The 14,476-nt window shown below is 42.8% G+C and overlaps 1 protein-coding gene across 2 annotated transcripts in view; it reads left to right on the top strand.

Annotated features, from left to right (window-relative positions):
- The window catches only part of RhoGEF3 (Rho guanine nucleotide exchange factor 3), a 435,033-nt gene that overhangs the window by 415,466 nt on the left and 5,091 nt on the right, over positions 1-14,476 (top strand). For both annotated transcript variants that reach the window (XM_050186860.3, XM_055076216.2), the window contains 10 exons: positions 371-468; positions 612-782; positions 1,314-1,502; positions 3,102-3,281; positions 3,510-3,614; positions 4,037-4,294; positions 9,031-9,159; positions 10,013-10,097; positions 10,715-10,873; positions 12,156-12,233. In XM_050186860.3, coding sequence (XP_050042817.1) covers positions 371-468; positions 612-782; positions 1,314-1,502; positions 3,102-3,281; positions 3,510-3,614; positions 4,037-4,294; positions 9,031-9,159; positions 10,013-10,097; positions 10,715-10,873; positions 12,156-12,233 — 1,452 coding nt within the window. The remainder of the gene's footprint in view (positions 1-370; positions 469-611; positions 783-1,313; positions 1,503-3,101; positions 3,282-3,509; positions 3,615-4,036; positions 4,295-9,030; positions 9,160-10,012; positions 10,098-10,714; positions 10,874-12,155; positions 12,234-14,476) is intronic.

Raw genomic sequence — 14,476 nt, 5'->3', positions numbered from 1 at the left:
TGAAAAATCTTTGCACTGCTCAGACTTTCATACAGACTGCAAGACGCACACAACTACAGACAACACATTCAAGTGCCAGCTTAACAGCATCTCAGAAACACATCCAATGTGCACTACACTGTTTGTAATCTGCAAACATGTTGTGCTATCTGTGCAGACAATGAATGAAATACAGGAATGTGGGACAAGCACTGAATATCAACTATTGAAAGGAAAGCCAGTGCTTGTCCTCTATTCTCCTCCTGCATTCGTTGCTGTTGCGCACTGTATATCATATATAATCAGATCAAACAAACTAAATATTTTTATAAACCAACCAAGTAATCTGCTAAATTGCTGTTTGTCGCCTTTGTATCTATTTGTCCCTTAGGCTTGTCAGACCAAGAAGCCTCAAGGAACCCCAGCACAGCTTCTTCAGAGGAGGATTTCTCGTCTGATGGAGAGTCCTATTCCCAAATTCCCAAGGATGTAAGTAACTTTCAACTGGTCGAAGTCATACAGTTTGTGCAACCTTGAATTTGTACATTATGTGTAGAAGTCAGCTGAGTTTTCCGGTGATTCATTTTCTCTATAATTATATTTCTTTTTCTTCTTCCTTTGCTTTATTTTAGTATGAAGGTGTCACATATGTTGAGGCACTTTGGGACCATGTGACCCTAGACTCAGAGGAACTGGCCTTCCAAGCCGGCGAGGTGATTGAAGTGACCGACATGTCTGACAAGGACTGGTGGTGGGGATCAGTCGACCAGCGGAATGGCTGGTTCCCAGCAGCATTTGTTCGAGTAAGCAGAAGTCACATTTACTTGTCATCTGTCATGGTCTTGGCCGTCAGTTCACAGCCAAGACTGCCAAGGCCAAGGGCAGTTGGGTTCACAAAGTTGACTGCACATAAAAATTGTAATTTGTATGTTACCTGATCGCACAACTCCTTTTTTCTTGTGCACATGTGTGTTTTGGGGTGTTGTTTAGCTCGTAAGTAACATTTTATTTTTACATTAAAAGCAACAACAATGGTTGCACTGTTTTGCCAAGATAGGTGTCAGAAATGCAAGAAGCAAAAGTGGGCGCATTTCTTACATTTGCTTACCCAGTGCGGATTGTTTGAAGCAAGAGCATGATCATAAAAGTTCCAAGGAAAAGTACAGGGTGAGGCTTCCTACAGCAATGCAGATTACACTGGAATGAGTTGTTTTAACTTGGCACAAGCACTTCAGTTTTAATTTTCCAGCCCTAGCAGTCCCTCATGTCACAGAATTGCTCACTAACCTTTTTTTTAATGTCAGTAAGACTGATTGTATGACCATCGCTTACAGTTACGAGTTGGCCAGGAGGACACGGTGGAGGATTGCATCACCAAGATGGCGGATGGCACACTCACACAACACAAGCCCCGCAAAATGAGTATTGGCTTATTGAGTAATGAGGAGGTGCGTGCCAAGGTTGTCATGGAGATAGTCAACACTGAGAGAGACTTTGTACGGCACTTGAAGGATGTTGTTCAGGTGGGTGAAGGCCTTACTGTTCTCGCTTCATTATGTTGTCTGTCCATATGTAGTGATGCATTTCAGCCAATAATTTGTGTTTTATTGCGATAGCAATTATATGGACATTCCAGGCGCATTATTGTCGTCACCGTCATTGTGATGTTCCATATAAAATCTGAGGGCAATAACACCGACGCCGCGCGTCAAATGCTTTATGTGCGAGTGAAAGGAGGCGAGGGAAGCCGACGACTGCGGCTCAATCTGGCGCATGCGATAGGAGAAAGCAGAGTGCAAACGTGCTGTGTTGTGCTCCAGCAGCAACTGTGCCTTTCGCGACTGGGCCCAAGGGGAACTAACGATCGCGGCTCAATCTCGCGCGCCATATAGTATGTAGGAAAGCAGGGAAGCAACATGGGAGGGAGTGGGGGGGCGGCGTTGACTCGGCCAACTAGTGCGTACTTTGCACGGCCTTGCGCGCTGTATCTTGAAAGGGCTCTGCAGACGGCTCATACCTTTGTGCATGCTATGTTTTCTCCTCTCTTGCGTTTCTTGTGTTTAAGCGATAGACTGCACAAAGATCACTTCGCTCGCTGCTGCTGCCGCATTTGCTCACACGAGCGTTTTGACTGCGAGTGTCCAAGCTCATCGAGTTATCTGTTCATGTTTACTTGTGCGCATTGACACCATGCTTGTTAATTCAGTTAGTAAATGAATGTTTCCAAGTTTATGCGGCCGATAAAACTACTATCCTTACTTCGTATAGCTGTGTACTGATTTGCTATCGCAATTGATGCTTCGCTTTTTGGGTGCAACAGCGACTTTTTTTTGTGCCTGTGCATGTGTGTGTATGTATATCCATGTTCTTTATGCTACTGTATAGCATACACTAATTATATGTAATTAAGTTGCATTACATGTTATCTGCACGTCACTTCATGTAAATACAGTACTTTGTAAGATGTAGCAGTAGCTAGTTGGGCACGATAAGCAAAACCTGTATCTGCTTCACTCGCAACGTATCCGCATTGTGATGAAACTTGTTGAATTTTGCTTTGGGAACTGGTAACAAGGAAGCTAGGAGGGATGTTTTCCTATTCTAATTAGTACCTACTGCAAGGTAATTGTGATTTGACATCTAGCTTTAACATGTAGAAGCCCATATGAATACATTAAGATTAGTGTTCACATCCTGTCTGTGGATGAATTCTTCTTCACTTTGGTGGTACTGCTAGCGAGTTTTTCTTCCCACATGGCAATGCCTGAAGCTTTTCATTGAACACCACGTCTTATCTGAATTAAAACTTCTGTTTCTTGTTGGACAGCTGACCGTTGAGGATGCAAGGCATGATTTCATCACATTGTGTGTCAAGATGAGCAATTAAAATATGTTGTACAGCATTCATTCTACAGAACAAAATTTTTCCCACAGTTGTCTGGCATACCTGCTATTTGAAAATTTTAAAGGGTAGAATCTCGTTGAATGGGAAATGATGTGGCCAAAGGGTTTGAGTGTAGCAGTGAATATATAGATATACCTCTTCCTGGTTATTTTAACCTCTCAGAAAATATATGTGTGGAAGCGCTGAATGTGTCTGTTTCACTTACATTTTTTAACAGGGCTACCTGGCACAAGTCCGACGGAGGCCTGACATGTTCTCTGAAGAGCGTCGTGCCACCATCTTCGGAAACATTGAGCAGCTGTACGAATTTCAGAGCAGCTTCCTGAAGCACCTCGAGTCAGCCGTCGATTGGGAGCGGCCACATCTAAGTCAGATCGGATCTGTCTTTCTAGAGCATGTAGGTTGCCGCTTTCTGTTCTTGTACATTGCACTCTCATAACTCTTTTACTGCTCTCACAATATGTATAATAATTGTTGACTACATTTTTACTGTTGCTGATAAATGTAGCAAGCACTCAAATGTGAAATTTAGGTGGACTGTGTATAATGACTGCAGGACTGAGCAGTGGCCTCTGAAACGAGTTCAATTTCTTTATTTTACGCTTTCTTTTTATTTCTTTTTCAGAAGCAGGAATTTAGGATCTACTCGGAGTACTGCAACAACCACCCACTGGCTGTCAGTGAACTTCAGGAACTCTACGCTGACTCCAAATATGTCCATTTCTTTGAGGCAAGGATGTGTTTCTGTGTAGCCTTGTTGTATAATGTTGCATTACAGACCCAATAGAAAGCCTAATAAAGAGACACTAAATATTAAGTTTAGCTACGTCAGTAGATCGCAATTCAGGAATTGAAGGTAGGTCAGCCATTCAAGTAACGTCGCCACATTTCCTTCTTGTCCTTCTCACATTCATTGTTCTTGCCCAATGATCTTCCTATTTTTCCATGCCTTAGTGCCTTGCAGTATTGCCTTCTCCTACTGATAACTTAAATCTGCATTGCCTGCTTGCAGATGCAGTTCTTGTCCATTCTCATTATTCCAATCCCAGTTTTACCCCTTGAAATTCTGAAATATCTACAACCGTGGCCATTCCTGGCCCTTGTATTCAACTACACTCGGAAGATTTACTCTTATCTTGCTCATCGGTGCAGGCATGCCGCCTGCTACAAGATATGATTGACATCTCGCTGGATGGGTTTCTGCTGACGCCAGTGCAAAAGATCTGCAAGTACCCGCTGCAGCTGGCTGAACTGCTGAAGTACACACGTCCCGAGCATGCCGACTACCACGCTGTGCGGGAAGCCCTGGCAGCCATGAAGGGCGTCGCCCAAATGGTCAACGAGCGCAAACGCCGTATGGAGTGTCTTGAAAAGCTTGCGGAGTGGCAGAGCGGCGTTTTCAACTGGGAGGCAAGGCTCCTTTCTGTGTCTTTTTTGAGAGCAGCAGCTCTGCAGAGAGCCTGCAATGAGCCTGCAACGAACATGTATTGGAGTGTGGGAAGAGGTGTACTGTGAAATTATTTTGTGCGTACTGTCAAGAGGCAGACCGTTTGAGGTGGCTTTGCTCTGAGCATGCACCAAAACACTGGCGAGCCACCGCTATTTGTGCGCCTTTTTCTCTGAGGTCTTCATTATCATTCCATGTCTCCTGACGAACCCCTCGTGATGTGCTACATAAAGAGAGAGGTAACAAACATAGAAAAATATAAAATATGTTATAGGTCACATGTGTCAAGCTTTCGACAGTGAAGGGTGAAAGACACCACATGCTTTTTTCGTTAACAGACGGAGAGAGGAAAGGGCAGAACAGAAACTTCATGAATTCACTTTGCCAGACAGAGTTAGCTAGTAGTATACAGGGTGTTCCAACTATCATGCACCGAAATTTAAAGATATGCAAATGCCAAGCAGCTGGACAGAACCAAGGTAATGTTGTTTGCCGTCGCTTGGAGATAATCACATTATATTTAAAGCAAAGCTTTCTTTGCCTCTTCCTTCAACTTTCCCACTGCTGCTGCTGCTACTATGTCGCACAAAGTGCCGGGGGTTGGTTCAGAGCGTGTGTATACATGACAGCAGCTAAGCAGAGGGGAAAGCTGATTCGAGAAACTCGTTTGGACCTTTGCACAGCATCGAATGTGCACAATGCCCTCTAGAGCTCCCTGTGCGTCGCTGTATTAGCCTCTTAACAGTTGTAATTATCCGTGACCCCACACAAAAGCATTGCAGAAATTGCAGCGCTTACCTTTCTACTAATGTGCAAGTTCAGAGGGAAGCTAGATATAATGGTAGAGAGGAGGGAGGAGAGGAGGCAGAGAATGGGTAGAACCGATGCAGTCGTGAAATAAGTAACAGCCTTGACAGTTTTTGCAAGAAGGGATTGGGGGGGGGTGGATTGGGAGAAGTTGGCGCGAGAAGGCAAGGGAACGCTACTACTATAGACACGACAGCGGTTGCGGGCAAATGGGATAAATTTATGTTCAAGGTACAATACATTATATTTCTTCTATTTCTGAAAAATAAACACCATGCAGATTTATCGAGCAAACAATTACACAGGCCATGCAGAAGCAGAGCTGCATTAAAGCACACCGTAGAGTCTAGACGACGCTACGGAAGCGGTCACACGTCAAATCAACACTTCTGTGCCTGCTGCTGTACCTTTCGGCTATGGCATTGCTCGAGGTCGTGGGTTCAATCCTTACCACGGCATCCACATTTCAACACGAGTGAAATACAAAAAAATAATAGAGCACTTAGATGTAGGTGCACATTAAAGAGCACCGGGGTGTCAAAATTAATCCGGAGTCCACCACTACGGTGTGCCTCATAATCCTATCGTGGTTTTCGCACATACAGCCTTGTAATTCAACTGAAGCTTAATACTTCTGCCATGATGAGATGTCCCATGTGAGGCAATGGTAATGCTGAGCCCTCACCGAGATTATGGACAATGATGCACAACAGTACCTCAAGCATATTTGTCTCCCTGTGTGTTCTGTGTATTAGGCACACAAACAGCAGGGGTGCACGCAAGATAATGTTTAGCATTAAGCTCACCACTCTCGTATTGGACTAAACACTGAAGAACTTAAGCATGCGCCGTCAACATCACCATTAGTTATCGTCAATCAAAGCAAACAGAATAGAAAGCTTTGCTTACATCGATTCCCACAGTGCGTGGGATCCAGATATTTTTGCATTCTGCTTAATTGCATAATTAGTCTGAATTAATTAATCAACTTCTCAAATATTATAATTAGATGAAAAGTGTCACTGAGAAAATTGTAGAGCAACATGAAAAACTCCCGATACAGCTTTCTGTTACTCAATGCGTGCTACATAAAAATGTTTTTCCGAGCATGAAAGAAGCCCGCCAATACACGCAAAATTACGCGGTGAAGGCTTTTTGCGTATATTCTCGGGCTTCTTTCACGCTCGCAAAAGCGCTTTTATGTAGCATGTATTGAGCTACACAAAGCTGTATTGGGAGTTTTTCATGCTGCCGTATGATTTTTTTTAATTGGCACTGTTCATGTAATTATAATATTTGAGAAGTTGATTAATTAAGACAAATTATGTAATTGAGCAGCATGCAAAAAATAAGCGACAGCAAACAACATTACCTTGGTTCTGTCCAGCTACGTGACATTTGCATATCTTTAAATCGTGGTGCATGATAGTTGAGACGCCCTGTATAAACATTTAATTGTCTCTGAAGTTTGTGAAGCATAGCAAAGTTGATGTTGTGAGGTCATGCTTGGTTACTCTACAATTGGGTAATTCATTTCATTCCTGGATTATGTTTAGCAATGCACATCTAATGAATGCTTCAGTTAAACTGCAGTATTCTTGGAGGGAAGCAGTCGCACATCACACTAAGTGCAATGCATGATTTGAGATAAGCAGAAATGTACCATGAAATTTTGAAAGATTAGAATGTCGTTTTCTGAAATAAACAAAATAGTGCTTTCTTCGAAGTCGCGTTGAGTGATCCCTTGTTCATTACTGGCGACCCCGGTGCAGACCAAGGAAACCTCAGCCATGTCTGAGCAGTGAAAAGAAGGCCTGCCATATCACTTCACGTTACCTCTCTTGTATACCCACATCTATGAAGCAAGCTAGCTCTAAACAGTAGTGACTTTCACCAAACAATGTGAATGCAAGTTCAGTCCAAAGTGAACTGCTTCTGCACCCTAGACAAGCATTCTGGAGGTAGCACCAACCAGGCCTTATTTCAGCCCTATCTATCTTTATGCACCAGTTATATCAATCTGGTATCCATTGCTTCTTGCATTTTTATCACATACACTTTTCTCACAGGGTAGGCATAAGACATCGAATAAGGGTCATTCAGTTACTGGCTCTCTACTAGTAAATTAGGCCCTTCACTCATCCTAGCCCCTAGCTCAGAACCACAACTTGCCAGTCCGTAAAGTGGTTGCGTACAACCTTTCCTCAGCATTGATTGCAATTGAACCAAGGAGACGAGTATGTCTGCAAAAAAAAAAAAGGACGTGTGCATAACTTGGAGGTTACAGAAGCAGCTACCCAATGTTACATGGTGCTAGAGTGTGATAAGGTTGGTAGCACTAATGGGCCCTCTGAACTTATGCTGAGTAAGTGAGAAAAGTAAGCTGTAATACACAACACACTATTGATGTGGCCATGCTATGTGCTCCAAAGTGCAAGAGAACAAAGTACGGGCCAACCAATTCTTTCGTTATAATTTCATGAACAGCCTGACGTATCAAGACTTATGAACAGGTGTGAAATTCACAAGCTTTATCTGCCTGCAATACTTCTGGGGTTGTATTTTCTAAGAATGCCTTTCCTGCCATTTCCAGTGATAATGCGGGCCAATGACAAAGGGCAAGAAGATAAAAATGTGAATAATCATTACAAATTATATTGCCCCATTCATGATCCCCATTCAAGCAGCCCCATAAAATATTTCTAGCCGAGTGAGAGAGATAAAAAAGAAGGTGGAGATTTTAACCATTCAAAAGCTCAGTTGGATACCCTACGCTGGGGACAAGAAAAGGGAAACATAAGGAAGGGAGAGAAAGAGAGGCAAAGTAGCGTGGTGAAATATGAGCACGTGCATAGAAAGCACTATGCCATCAAAGGCACTCACACAAGCCATTCATTCTCAGAAAGTGCAAAAGTGCCTTCATGGCCTTCTAAGCCACTGATTGGTGGTGACGGTGTTCCAGTATTGTCTGTCCACATTGTGGATGGTCATGTAGTCTCCTCAATGCATTGGACATGGATTTGCTTTGTTTTTAAAATTGTGAGGACAATGCGTGTGTCAAATTAGGAAGACAATGGCACAATAGGTGGCCCATGTTTTCCTCGCAGCTGCAGACATTACATGTAGGACTGTCAGCCATTCCAGTTAGTGCTGAACAAGCTTTCGTGAAGGTCAACTCTGCACTTCAACTGACACAGAAGAGACACTTCATGTCAGTACAGTACAGCCGGAGATCCGAGTTGCATCAAAGGGTTTAATCTGTGCAGTCTAATGGGCCTTGTATTAGCAGTATGCCACTCAGCTAATGAGAATGTACATGCCAGAATGCGAAGCTATCTTGCAGCGTCTGTCTTTGAGAGAGGAATGGAGATGCAGTAGTTGTCTTATTCTGACGTCCGAGCTGCTTTATCTGCCTCATTTCCAATGATATCACAATGGCCTGGTATCCACTGAAAAGAAATATGATGGCCTTTTTCTCTCAAGTCATGGATAAGTTCCATAATTTCGCACGTCAGTTGATCTTGAGTTTCAAGGTAGCGTGAAGGGGCTGTGGCCGTGAGTCGGCATACTCATTTTGAGTAGACTCACTGTTACTCACTGACACTTGTGAGTGTGAATGGATGTGAGTGTGGACATGAGTGTGTGCTAGTGAGTATGAGTAGATGAGTGACCAATGAATACTATGAGTGGACGCGAGGGAACATTAGTTAGTCGGTGTGAGTGTAAATGCGAGTGAATGTCACTGAGTGTGAAAGGTTGCGAGTATGAGTGCATGTCCACTTTGCTAACTTATTGCTGGGGGCACTTAAAATGATAAACTGCTTCTTGTCGTGTGGCACTGGATATGGAGATGTGTTCTTAATGGCTTTGTTGTATTCGTTCCATGTGACAGGGTCCCGACCTGTTGGACACCAGCTCCATGCTTGTCCACTCGGGTGAGGCAGTCCGAGTGTCATCAGTATGGTCCAGGGATGTGGTCAGCTTGTTTTTGTTTGACAACCAATTGGTGTACTGCAAGAAGGTAGGCTGCATCCCCCTTATGCATAGCAACTCCTCTTTAAGCGTTTTCCTCTTTTGGGGTCAATAAAAAAAAAGGTCATGCTGGGGGTGAGAAATTACCTTCACTGATACCTTTCATGTATAGTAACACCCTGGACAAGAGATGCCTCGCTGTATAGGGATTTTTTCAAAAGTCCAGTGATTACAGTTGAAGCTTGTTCTGATGAAGTTTCACCCTCCCCCAAAACACCATTGTTTTGTCTAGTGCTCGTTACAAGCACATATTTGTTACATGCCAATATTCACTGTCAATTTAGATTTACTTCGTTACATGCATGTTCTCTTCTATCGATGTATTACCGTAAAATACTTGCTATCATATGTGGCAGTTAAACCTTTATTTTTCTGTCTCAAAGCTTTGTACTAAGCTTGTAAACATGAGTAATAAGCCTGTTTTACTAACTTTTTCTCCGTCAACACTCTCCTTATGTATTTAAGTTGCAGAAACATAGCGGGAGAAACTGTAGCATGTGTTGATGATATAGCATGCATGCCAGCAGCATTAATTGCAGTCGTTCATTGGGACACAATATAATGAGCGTGTATGTCGTTGAAAGCATAGAATTTTGTTAAAGCATCAGATGATTTCACACTTCAGGGAGCCTATTCTCGGACGATCACTCTCGGCGATGCTATTGCCTTAGCGTGTTGCCGTGCTCAACCAGTCAATAAGCACACACTGAAAGTGATAATGCCAAAAGCAGTTATCCGAGAGTACGTCCCCTGGTCTCTTTTACCCATTCAGTGCAATGTAAGCAACGGCTATACTTAACGCTTGATAAAACATGACATTTTTTTTCCTTCTTTCTGCACAGGACATGATAAAGAGGAATACGTTGTCATACAAGGGCAGACTGAACATGAACTCTTGCTGTGTTGTGGATGTTGAGAATGGCAAAGGTATGCGTGTGTGTATCTGCTAATATTTTAACATTCAGAGATAAAGTTGCAAATGCAACTGCACTTGACCAGCGGCATTTGCATGAACGTGACACTTGCACTTTGAATTTGCTGGCACAGCATGACATGATTTTCGAAGTATTCCATTGACGGTGGTGCCTCCGAATTGCCATCGTTGTTTGCTTTTCTTTAAAATAATTCATTACCTACATTGTTTGTTTTTACTATAAGCACCACTTGAACCCTCTGCAACATGACTTCTCTTAGCCTACTGCTGGGGAAACAGTGGCACTATTTCTTGCATGTTGGCTATCCTCACAGCTGGATTTGCATTTGTGTGTAGACCACAGACTACTTCATGTGCTGAATCTCCCGAGTCTGTTCATCCACTAAATTAATGTTTCTTGCATAGCCTGGTTCAGGTATTCACACTTTCTGAATTTGCATTGATAACTTTGTGCCACTTCTTCTCACATCCGGTATATTAAGCTTTAACAGTACTTCGCATTACAAATGTAATGTTATATATGTGATATTATAAATGTAAATTTATAATTAGTTATAAATATTATTTTTAAGAATGCAATTGCATAGTGGGCCTATCCTTTTCTACTTAGATTCACAGTTTGGCACGACTGTGAGGAATGCCTGGAAGATATATTGCACCACCAGGGAGAAGTGGTACCTGTTCTTTACGAAGACCGCTGCTGAGAAGGAAAAGTGGCTACAGGCATTCCAAGCTGAAAGGCAAAGGGTGCGTGATGACCGGGAGCAAGGTGAGAAGGTGTCTAATTAAGAATACTATTGTAATCTGTCGTCGTAGGATCACATTGTGCTTTTTTTTTTCCTGCCCAGTATAAGTTAAGGATGCATTGTTACTGACCTACAGCCTACGCCCAGACAACTGTAAACATGACTGCAGACAATCTAGCTTAAACCTATAGGTGTTTTTCCCTTGTCAACTTTTTGTACATTGGCCACTCTTTCCTCCACCAAGAAATACAGAAAGGTGCTTTTACCAAATTTCAATAGCAATGGGGCACTCGCGTAGCCATGTCTCAAAATGCAATTGCTGAAGAGTCTGCTAACATAAGTGTGCGTAAATTAGCCCATATTACATTATTATAGGGCTAATGGGATTCATAGCTGGGCAAGCTGGTACAGATGCATTGGGGCAAACTGCCTGACAAGACAGGGCACAAGGTAAGAATGGGAACACATGAGAGCAGACTTACTACTGAGTGTATTGAAAAATGAGAAAAGCCTTATATATAACATATTTATTCGATTATAAGGTGGTTGCAATTACAAGGCAAACATGCAGTTGGGAGACCCAAGGTTAAGTATGCACACTAATATAAGGTGATATAGAGTACATGATGGATTATTCACACTCGGCAGAGATTTTCTGAAGTACTGAATTACTAACAAGCCAAAACACGAAATGGTTACCATGAAATAAGGGGGAAGGAAGCTGAACATATGGGCGTGCGGGTTATATGTGAATTTTGCTTTTCGGTGGGGCTTCAAGGCAGTGTGAATTTCACCTTACAGTGTAGCTTCATGGTATCACAGCGTGTGCTGCCGTAAAGCCACACTGTAAGGCGAAGTTGGCGCTGCCATGAAGGTTCACCTAAAGTCAAAATTCACATATGACCTGCACTCCATCTCTACTGTTCCTCGCATGTAAAGCGAGGTTGACTACGAGGCTAATGATTTTGGGAAACGACGTGGCCTTACATTTTAATAAATGCGGTAGTACGTAGTCGGAGCCTCATGTTACTGTCACGGCTACAAAGATACTAGCTTAGGTAAATAACAGCATGACTCACATTCTTATGTTGTACATGGAGCATAAATAAATTAATTCCCTGTCTCTACACTCGTTTGTTTCCTTTCTTAACTTGTGTCCCACCTTGTCCCACTGTTTGTGCCAACGAATTATTGGGCAGTAGTCAGCGTGAGGTACAAAATTATCATCAGGGAGTTCAATAACCAGGAAGTTCTTGGTCGTCAGCAATGGGCATTGTGTATATATGTGGCCTTGTTCATTTTCAGGCTATGTTGTGACCGAGAGTGCAAAGAAGTCTGCGAAGATGGCACTCAACAACAAGCTCAAGCCAAAACGTCCAAGAGGTATGTGTAGCCCCCAGTGCTTTTCTTGTTTCCGGCAGAGTGCTCAAGTGAGCTTTTCACCTTGGAGAGGATAAGCAGTTAGCACAACTTAACTGAAAACAGTGTGCTTGCACATGTCGAATACCCCTGTCACATGGGCACCCACAAACTGCTTTTAACTCCGTCGTCTTTGTACTTGGTGTACTCGATGTCAAACGGTCGCCCTTCCGCTAAGGGAGTTTAAGGGAGCTTTTGGTCAAGGGAGATCGGCTGAAGGGAGTACTCGTGTGCCTGTACTTGTTGTTGTAAAACTGGCAATTTAATTATTGTTTGCATTAACATTAATGTTGTGTGTGTTTAGAACATTCTATTGAATTAAATAAATGTTCAAACACAATTCAGCAACAGTTATGCTTGCTAGTGCACAATACTCTCGACCTAGGCCACTTGGCACCATGTTTTTCTCGTCTTTCAGCATGCTTACACAAACCTGACAGAACCAGGTCAGGTCAGTTTGTCGGGCTGGAATACGCCTGTTGAGCCCATGTGAACACTAGCTGGTCGGACTGAACAAACGTCGAGCGGGCTGAGTCAGTCTGACCCGTTCGCAGCGCGCATGTAAACGCAGACTGGTCTGGCCCACCAGCACCGAGAGTTGTGTGGGAACACTGTGACGTCGTGATTTATGTGCCAGCAACGACGTTAGTATTGGGACAAGGCCAAGACAAAGCACTGTGCGGTACAGCCTCATCATAGCGATAAGACCAACGAAAAAGAGCTGTTGTAGATGGCAGCGGAAACCGGAAGGCCATTTCAAACATGTCGTTGTCTTGGCTCGGCACTGTGTGCCGCCATTGTCCAGACTCGTCAGAAGCGAGTTTATGTAGACGTGATCATGTCGGGTTCAGTCAGCCCGATTTCTGACTTGACCTGCTTATGTAGAGTTCGTGTAAACGTGGCCTTTGTTGTGCTAGTCGTGCAATGGTCGGTGTGGTCACTCATGACTGACACCGGCACAGTAGACAAAAGAAAAGCTCAGGAGGTCACCGTGGACGAGATGTAGCATTTTAGTATAGTTTGCAGCAGAACACAGAGCCAACTTGTCACGCCGCAAATGAAAACACAGATAAGCGCAGGGTGGCTAGCGTCGCTGTCAGCACTGCTATGTTTAGTGAGCGCACTTTGATTTTTAACAAGGTATGTGTTTTTTGCATCAAATATATTGAATAATATTTTATGGAAGGAGTGTTAATTATAATAGCTACAAACGTAATTAGAAGTTACGTTCTTGTACATGTACAAAAACCAAACGGCACTGAATGCGCCTCTGGCAGCTATGTTTAAAAACTCCTTATTTGCCATGTGATATGACCACATCTTCCTTGAGGTCAAACACCTTCTAGGAAGTCTTGTGCTCCCTTATACTAAAGGAGTTCGTTGGTGCCCATGTGACATGGGTATAACTGGATGTTTGCTCCAATTGTAATTTGTAACTTTTTACATCCATTTGAAATTTAAACAGGTGCTACAATCTGGAAATTGGACTATAATTCATTTAACTGGTCAACTATTTTCATGTAAATATACTGGGATCCTGTGCAAGACTGAATGTTACTCTTTCTTACTTTTAACATGATCACTTTTCTCAGAACTTCCATTTCAAGATTAGTTGCAGTGATTTCACTGCCTACCTGAGCTTTGAAAACAATTAAATACATATTAAAATTAGCCGTATGATACCATTGTTACTGATGCAAATTTGCTTTCTCTGTCCACTGTTTAGTGCAGCATTCTTTCTTTTTTCTATGACAATTGGAACACTTTTGCTAAGACACCTGGGGAAGGTCACAGGAAGGAGATAAACACAGTATTTTGCCTAACTTTTTATTCATTGTCCCTCTGCTCATAAAAAGGTCACACAAACTATACCAAATACTATTAACTTTAATTGCATTGTACTAGCAGGGCAGCATTCATCACAATTACTCATCTTCATCCCTTGTTTTGCTAACTCATTTTTTTGTGCTATCTTGTTGATTGCTCATGTAAAATGAAGTGGGGTGGGATCCTTTTCAAGCTGCATGCTAGCAGCTTTACTTCATCACTCACCATCCTCTATCAAGTACATGGAAGAAATGTGCACAGTAATGCAGTGTTCTGTGCTGTACTACCATGCACTGCATGACACAATACTGAGTCCCATCAGGTCCACACAGTGCAGGAAAGGCTGGGGCTCATGCTAACCAATCAGTAACGAGGGCCAT

This window comes from Dermacentor andersoni, chromosome 2 (assembly GCF_023375885.2).
Source record: "Dermacentor andersoni chromosome 2, qqDerAnde1_hic_scaffold, whole genome shotgun sequence".
NCBI lineage: Eukaryota > Metazoa > Arthropoda > Arachnida > Ixodida > Ixodidae > Dermacentor > Dermacentor andersoni.
This window is presented reverse-complemented; position numbering and strand designations above follow the sequence as displayed.